General features: G+C 35.4%; 1 protein-coding gene across 1 annotated transcript; it reads right to left on the bottom strand.

Moving 5' to 3' along the window:
* Positions 1-600: 600 nt before the first annotated feature.
* Positions 601-8940, bottom strand: LOC113713914 (probable E3 ubiquitin-protein ligase ARI2). The gene is made up of 9 exons (XM_072068610.1): positions 8683-8940; positions 8496-8553; positions 7772-8314; positions 7488-7544; positions 3697-3743; positions 3127-3325; positions 1896-2370; positions 842-1369; positions 601-691 (listed from the first exon to the last, which is right to left on the bottom strand). The coding sequence occupies exons 1-9, from the start codon at positions 8938-8940 to the stop codon at positions 601-603; spliced, it is 2256 nt and encodes a 751-aa protein (XP_071924711.1).
* Positions 8941-9071: the final 131 nt, after the last annotated feature.

Below are 9071 nucleotides of genomic sequence, written 5' to 3'. Positions count from 1 at the left end.
GTTACTGCTAAATACCTCTTCACCTTCCCCTCCCCAGCTTAAACCCTCTTAAGAACGACCATTTATCAAAATTTTTGTATTTGACCGAGGAAAAATATACAGAAATATAAGGTTTACTGTTTATCCAGATTATAAACCTCATGAAAAGTAATAAACATCGGCAGAAAATAAGGCCAGAAATATTCGAGGAAAGGACTCTAGAAATCAAGATTGACAAGGCGGCGAAGTCAGGACATATATGCAACGAAAAGGCATACACGGCCATGCTTTTCCTTCCTTTCAATGAGTACCTTTGTGACTTTACTTACGAGCAAAAACCAAGTAGAATGTTCATATATCGTCTCCTCTCTATTGTGTCGGCAGCATATAGAAATACTACGAAGCATTCACCAAGAACTTCTCGCCGAACCATCTCAATGGACGAAAAATCACCCAATCCAAAGGCTGCAAGTCAAGAACTTTGTATCTTGCATCTAGTTAAGCTGTGGCAAAGAAACAAACCTTTTTAGCACTTAGTTGAAAGCACGAGGTCAAAAGCAACAATACAGCAGAACTAGTCAGTCAGAAAATGAGAATCATACCAGCTGTTACAGAGTTCCTTTAATGAAATTCTGATGCTTTCTCCACTCCCATAGACCTATATGGAACTATAATATGGTCGGGAGGCAATAATTCCTCGATGAAATCATACCTGCAAATAGCCATAAGTACCCTCAGATAAAAAAAAAGAATTTAAATAAAGTCCCAGCCCTTTCACCCCATTATTATAAATAAAACTAGCCCAGTTTCTCATTTTCAGATGTTCCTTGGCTCACGTTCAATTCCAGTTAGTAAAGCTCACAATTTCTCGCAGCGGCTATCAATATTAGCGGAGAGATAAAAAATCTGCTGTCTTGTATAGAGGACTTCCCCTTCTTTCCAATCAGCAAAAAGCTGTTCCGAAAGTTCTTCAACCTTAGACTGAAGCTGCTGCTGTTGGTCCTTGAAAAGATTCTGCTTTATTTCTCTGTCATTCTGTTCCATTGCGTTCTTGAATTGGTTATCACAAAACATGTAATATGCAAAAGGATAAGAATAGGAGGGAATCCTCCTTGATCTGAAAAGTCTATTATATCCAACTGTCACCCAGCTAAAATCTCTTAATTCATGGTTATTTTCCTCCAAGATCTCAATTTTTGGATTTAACCTGCTCTGCAACTTTGCTTCAAGCTTCAAAGAGTCTGTGTTGGCTTTGAACTGATTATAATTGTGACAATAGCCCAAAGATTGCCTTTGCGCAAGCCCATCTTTCTCCAATCTATCATCTTTATATTGGCCACAAGGATGATGATCTGCAATACTTGTGCTAGTTTTTCCGCCACAAAGCCAACTGTGAAAATAAGGACAAAAAGGTAAATCGCGTCATTTAAGTTTTGCCTAAACATATCCAAGACAAAATATTAACAACATGCAGTAAAGAAACAAAAAGAAGTTGTCCTTCATGTACTGAAATATCAGGCAAGATAGCAGAAAAGACATGCAGTACTAGGAAGCAGGCAAAATCCGTTCTCTTATCTACAAATGAAAATCAAAGACATGCTTTAGAGTTCCTTGCTGATAAATTTTGGTAATGGATGACTAAAGTTGTATAAACATGGATCAATTAAGAAAGCAGATGAGAAAGAAGCAGCAAGGAGCATGCAAAGTTAACTAGTTAACAAAACGTAATGCAGGAAATTTGAAACTGCCAATGAACTTGTGGATAGCAGCTGCATGCCCTTACTGTGCTAGTTATGATTAGATTGCAAAAGTACAAGTGTACTAAAACGTGCAGAATGAATAATGCCGTGACTGGACAAATCAAACTGTATAAGACAAGTCAGAATCTTAAACCAACAAAGAATAGGAAGACTCACCAAAATTGTTGTCCACACAAACAGCGCACTCGGTTGCATCCTCCATTCTTCTCCACTGGTTTATGACATTTAGGGCAATACTTAGTATTCGTAGAATTAACCGTCCCTGATTCATCCTGGCGCTTTTTCTTCCAAAGGTTCCACATCAAACATGAACAAGGCGAGTGAGCCTCAGATGAGCAGCTGAAAAAGAACTGTACACCACAAGCACATTCAACCTCACAATATTCATCACACTCAACACGAATTGCATTTCCACAATGAGGAACGCTAGGACACCATTTTACTTTGTCATTATCCTCAACATATGATTCTAAAAGAATCTTAGAAAACTTTTTTGCAATATGAGGATCTCTTCTATTAACTAGATTTCTAACATTTTCTTCGTCACATATTGCCTTGCACCCGTTAGCCCCGCATGTAATCCGTCTACTCTCACCCTCGTGTATCTTCATAATAAAATGCTTTGTCCAACCTTAACAAAAGAAAAGAACAGAAAATGCTTAACATTCTGCAACTTCAGCATAGAAGAACCACCTAATAGGCACATCTACTAAACAATTCACTGGAGCATCTAACTCAAGCTATTCAGCTATTGAAATAAACTTCAATCTACTTAACCCTTTAAATTTGCTGCTTTTATGGTCTGGTTACAAAATTAAGCATTTGATGAAAGAGATTTAAAAAAAAAAAGAAAGTTAAAATCAGATGCGTGATTTGCATTAACATGCACCTTGACTCTATTCTTATAGTGCCTAAGAAGTGCAACATGACGAACATCATCAGCAAACTAGTCATTTAACAAATAACCGTATTGTCCAATAGTTTCTAATCACCAAGCTTAAAAATTAATTTAAAACTCAAGTTTGTTTGACCTCATTTTTAATTTCACAGAATAAACGGCTCTGAGGATGTGTGACTGGAACTCCTTCTTGTAGTTTCTCATATTTGTTAATTCATCAATGTATCTCAAATAAATTGAAGTTCTAACATCCGTTATGATTTGGAATATCAGAACACGAGTACAGTTTCGGAGGTTCAATTTTCAGCCACCAGTCCAAACATTAACTGAAAAACACAAAATTTGTATTTCATATTAACACATTGTTCCAAGGACCAAGAAATTGATTAGAAGTTTTTAATCTTCATTTAGATAACACGCATATGCAGGATCTGGCATCATGAGAAAAGTCAAATGAAAAGATAGAATGCTATCAAGCGAGAGACTCACAGATGTTGCAAAAACAATGGGCACAATCCATCATCGAGGACTCATAAGCATTGACATGCTTAAAGCAGATTTGACAGGTAACTTCGTCTGAAGACTGAGAGGAGTTAAGATCCTTGCTGCTCCTGACCGATAGACCTGCTTCTGAATATAATCGTTCTTTACCTCTCTCTACGACAGTGGCGGATTTAAGGTGGGGGCACTAATGGCACGCCCCCACTGCGTCCTCTTAAATTCCTATAATACATATACAATTTCGGAGACATGGTAGAGAATATAGTGTTAATTGGAAAGTGCGCCATTCCCCAATTTCATCTTTTTTAATTTCTTTAGCTATAAATAAATAACTTTAACTTGTGAAATAGTTCTTGGATAGATTTTATTGTCTATTTAATATTTTAATTTGATTAGTAACTTATATATTGATTTTAATTTCTTTAGCTATGGAGAGATATTTCAAGAGGAAGCCAATGGAAAAAGAAGTCATCTAATAATAAAAAGAAGCCAAGGATAATGAAACTGCAAAAAATGACAATAAAAACAGTTGCTTGGGGATTAACTTAGATGAATTACCTGCGGATCCAGCCTAGAGAAAAAAAATTGGGGATTATCATCCAAACCTTCAAGATGAAATTCGGAGATATTACTTACAAAAGGGACCATGTCAACCTCGTGAGCATGTTTTTCCACAAAGAAAGATAGGAAAAAAGATGCGTCGATTTGTTCAGGACTGGTTTGATGATTACAAAAATTGGTTAGAATATAGTTTTGAAAAAGATGTCGCTTATTGCTTATGTTGTTATCTATATATACCAGATGTGGGTGAACAATCTGGCGGTAATAGTTTCATTAAGGAAGGATTCACAAATTGGGAAAAAAAAAAAGGATAGATTTGATGTTCATGTTGGTGGTCCTAATAGCGCACACAATCTGAGTTGGAGTAAATGTCAAAGTGGCGTGTCAAACCAGCAAAAATAAAAATTCGTACTCTAATAATATGAATTCGAGTGTAGCGGTGAGTAGGGTCATATCCACAGAGACTGGGTGATTTATTTCTTTGTGAAGACAATCAATAAAAAAGGAAATTATGAGAAATTAACTAAATAACTCACTTGAATAAAAATGAAGATAGTGGCACAAAATTAAATAAAACGAAACCAAGAAAAGGCAACACTCTAGTCAAAGGTCTAATCTCCACTTTGGTTCATTACTGATCATCGATGCAAAGGTAAAATCAATTATTCATAAATAAACTGGTTATGGTTGTTAACTAGCTCTGACAACATACCTCTCCTTACTGTTTCGATAACCACAACAAGCTCTGGGGCTATTTCTCTTGCCAATTAAGCAACCCTAAACAAGCTCTTAAGATTTAACCTATTGCTAGCATTAATAATTACAGAAGCTCCCAATTCGAACCAACAAACACACAAGCTCGGTTCATTTAAATTAGATTATATATTTCCGTGACATAAATTCGAAAGTTTTTTCTACAATCAAATTATATCACACGCCACAGCTACTAAAACCATCAAACAATTACGGATTTGATATTTTAAATGGCAATATACTATTTCGACAATTAAATATTGATCAAGTATTTAACTGTAGAAAATAATCATAATCATGAATGAATAGAGAATATATAAATACTCATAAATAAATGAAACAAATTAATCGAATTAGATCTCACAGTATTGCTGAACCAAAGTTTCAATTATCCTTCAACTAGAAAAGAAACTAGCCGCTCCTCATGGTGGATTCGTGGCCAAAACTAAATTAGGGATTATTATTTTTGAAGAGAAAAAGAAGAAAAGGAATCACAGCCCCTGACCGAAGGCTTTCCCCCTTTCTTATACTCCTACGAGACTAGTTTAATCACAATGGACCAAGGAAAATATCTCCTAAAAGAAAAAGACTTCCTTTTCTAGTCTTATTCCTACTTAAACTAATAAAGTAATAAAAATTCAATAGCCTAATTACTTTCCAAATGGAATGCATCACTCCACAATTGATCAGAACTTCCAATTTGCGGCTAATGTAGCAACAAGGACACGGCAAGTGCAATCCCGTGGGTCGTGGGTTCCGTCTTTCATTTGGTCAAATCACATGCCCATGTCTTATAGAATGTAGTCTTCTAAAAATTTCATATTTAACACACCTTTTATTCTCTTTTCAGCACAAATTCCTAGAAACAACACCAAAAATCAAATATGAGTAAAATCTATCAATTAGCACCATATTTTAGCAAAATAAAGGGGAAATTATTTACAAATTATGTGCACAATTAGCCATCTAACAAATTCCCCCACACCTAGACAATGCTTGCCCTCAAGCATTCACTACCCAAGAATCACAATCAAGATGGCAAATATTTCATAGCACAATGCATACTAACACAAGTATCATGTCTTCTCAACAATTTTATCAAAGTCAGGATGCACAAGATTCAACAGCCCTCACACGGATAATAGTGTATACACTTTGCACTCAAGTGTTTAAGGGACATTTAGCACTCAAATCAACTCCATGAAATGACATTACCATAAGCTTGATAATATATCATATTTCCACCACTTAAAATGAATTCAATGCAAAAATCTAAGGGTCTTTATAAGGATTGTAATGGGGCTACGATTAAGGGTTGGATTAAAGGGAAATTTTGAGGTGTAAATATATCAAAGGAAATACCAATAATACTTTCCATGAAGTCAAACTCCTTTTTCATTCACGTGTACAGCTAGCTTCAAGGCATGTCAATAACTTTCCCAAATTTAGCAAGTGCAAGCGCAATTTAGGCATTAGCCCAACTACCACAAAACAACACAAGTGCACTTTATAACAAATTTTTTTTCTTTTTTCTTTCAATTTTTTTCTTCTTTTTTATCCAATTTTTTCTTTTTTGTATTTTTTCATTTCTTTTTTTTTTTTTTTTTTATTTTTTTCCCTTTTTCACAAGACAAAACTAACACACTTGCTGACTATAAACGTACTTTTGGAACACACTTGAAATTCTCATGCAAGAATATTAAGGTATTCCTTCAATATATGGTTCAAATGAGAAGGGTCAAACGAAAAGGTTTAAGGTAACAAATTTGACTATTAAACAAAGAAAAAGGTAAGGCTCAAACATGGTTAACTAAGGGTAAACAGAATTAGGGAAGGCATTTAGAAAGTCAAAAGGGTTAAACCTAATTGCCGTCATCATTTTAATGCATTAAATTTAAGCGTGGTCTCAACATGCATAACAAAGCAAGTGCTGGAATGTCAAATCATTTGTGAAATCAGTCAACAAAAGAAAATAGAGCACACTATAATGCATTGCTCATTAGGCTCAAAAGTTCACAAAATGGTTAAAATTATGTCAAAATCTAGCACTCTATCATTCAAATCAATTGAAAGAAAATAACATACTCATGCTAATAACATTACACTATTCATATTTGCATCTTGACCGCTTTTGTAAAATACAAAAGAATCTCCAAACTAGATTTGAAAAATTTTCATGACAAATTTTCGTTAATTTTCATTTGAAAGATTCCTTCCCCCACGCCTAAATCAAACATTGTCATCAATGGATGAAACTTAAGTGCAAAAAGAAGAAGAAAAGGACTTCCCTGATTATTGAGCTAGAAATTCAAAGGGAATAAGTTCCTTTAAACATCGATGTAGACGAAGCATGTAGTGAATTTCAACTTGGGATCGCAGTATTAGAGGTTTTGTTGTAAGGCGTGGGCACGCTAAATAAGAAATAGTCTTTTGTCCATCAATCCTTAAAAGTACCAATTTGCATTTGACATAAAGCGTGAGCATGTTTTATTTAAAATCTGAAACTAGACACAAAACGTGGGCATGTTTTATAACAGAAAGTCTTCTGCCCAAGGAATTTTCACCCAATCAAAGCGAAAACTTCATGACCACGTCCACGACCTACAACAAAAAGCCTTTTGTCAAAAAGAAACGAAATAAACTTAACTTTAACACAAAAAAATGAAATAAAAAACACAAAATGACTAAAAATGAAAACTCTTGGATTGCCTCTCAAGTAGCGTCTTTCTTTAATGTTTTTGGCTAGACAACACCACGTGCTCAATCTGGGTGTAGCTCAAATTTCTTTGCAACTCTTGACATTTCTCGTGAATCCAAATTGCGATTGATTACAACCTTCAAAGTGTCTCTACTATTTTATTCAAACTTTTGCTGCATGAAAGGGTTGATTACATTTATAACAAAACAGAATGTGCCTTCCTAGAACATTTCATGGCATCATAGATATTGAATTTTATTATTTCACACCATCAAATTCCATTGTCAAGGTCCCTGAATAAACATCAATTTTTTAGATGCCATTAAAAATGGCTTACCTAACAAAATTGGGGGTGAAACAGAAAAATCATCATCCATATCTAACACATAGAAATCTACAGCAAAAATCAATTTATCAACTTGAACTAGAATATCCTCCAACACCCCGTCAGGATATGCATTAGACCTATTAGCAAGTTGCATAATAACACTCGTTTCTTTTAAGGCTCCAAGATTCAGAGAATTATTAATGGAACGAGGCATGATATTTATTGCAGCTCCTAAATCTATCAATGCTTTTCGACCTTAACATTTCCTATTTTGCAAGGAACAATAAACATACCCGGACCCTTATATTTTGGAGGCAATTTCTGTTGTAGCATTGCTGAAACATTTTCTCCCATATAAATCTTTTCAAAACCCTTTAACTTTTTCTTAGTGGTGCACAATTCTCTAAGAAATTTTACATATTGAGGAATTTGCTTAATGGCATCGAGAAGGGGAATATTTACCTCAACGTTGCAAAAAATGTCAAAAACTTCTTGCTCTTGCTCCTCTTTCTTGGATTTTGCATATCGACTGGAAAATGGAGGAGGACATGTCACCACTACTAAGGGTTCATCTCTGGGCTCTTTCCTTGGAAGGGATTGAGTTGGAGATTTCATTGTTTCTTCCTTAACTTGCTCTTCAAGATCATGCTTAGATACTCCTTTTTTATACTTTTGCAATTCTTTGCCACTTCTCAAAGTAATTGCACTCACATTTTGCTTGGGATGGACAATGGTCTGTGAAGACAATTTTCCCAAAACTTGAGACTCCAATCGACTCACTACAGATGCCAATTGACTCATTTGATTCTCCAGTTTTGAATGCTCATTCTTGTCTCCTATTGAAATTGTTGTGTGTTAGTTCCTAATGATTTAACAATTTCTTCAAGAGGTATACCTGTTGTAGAAGCTGGTTGTTGATGTGGAATTGGTGGCCTTACTACATAATTAGAGTTTGAGTTATCTCTCCATCCTTGAGTGTACATGTTCGAATAAGGATTATACCCCTTTAGGGAGGACCTGGAAAGCCTCCAACATCATTCACATGAGCATTTGGCTCATCTTGAAGTGTAGGGCACTTGTCAATTGGATGATCCGAGGTTGAACAAATTCCACATGTTTTAATCTACTGCACTTGTCCTACAACCAACTTTTCTACAAGAGTAGTTAGAGAATCTAATTTTTGTTCAATTAAATGAGCACTTACCTCATTAACTTTACGGGGAATATAGTCTTGTTTGTCACCAAATTGTTGCGCATTGGCAGCCACACTTGAGATCAGTCCCTTTGCTTCTGTGGGCGTTTTATTCACCAATGCTCCTCCACTGGCAGCATCAATCATCTTCCTATCCGTTGACGATAGTCCCTCATAGAAGTATAAGAAGTTGGTCCGAAATTTGGTGATGAGGGCAACTTGCACATAATTGTTTGAATCTTTCCCAATACTCGTGCAAGGTCTCTCCATTGAACTGTCTGATCCCACATATATCTTTTCTAATACTTGCAACTCAGGAGGTAGGGAAAATTTTCTCAGGAAACTGCTGCTTCATGTCGGTCCATGTGGTAATTGATCCAGAGGGCAAATAATAGAGCTAG

This window comes from Coffea arabica, chromosome 10c (genome assembly GCF_036785885.1).
Source record: "Coffea arabica cultivar ET-39 chromosome 10c, Coffea Arabica ET-39 HiFi, whole genome shotgun sequence".
NCBI classification, from domain to species: domain Eukaryota; kingdom Viridiplantae; phylum Streptophyta; class Magnoliopsida; order Gentianales; family Rubiaceae; genus Coffea; species Coffea arabica.
This window is presented reverse-complemented; position numbering and strand designations above follow the sequence as displayed.

What these genes read in the sequence shown, in the direction of transcription:
- LOC113713914 (XM_072068610.1), bottom strand. Translation starts at nt 8,940, where the DNA reads ATGGAGAGACCTTGCACGAGTATTGGGAAAGATTCAAACAATTATGTG. An exon ending in TCTCTAGGCTGGATCCGCAG is followed by an intron (nt 3,326 to 3,696) that starts GTAATTCATCTA and finishes GCGTGCCATTAG; the next exon opens with TGCCCCCACCTTAAATCCGC. An exon ending in GATAGCCGCTGCGAGAAATT is followed by an intron (nt 692 to 841) that starts GTGAGCTTTACT and finishes GGCTATTTGCAG; the next exon opens with GTATGATTTCATCGAGGAAT.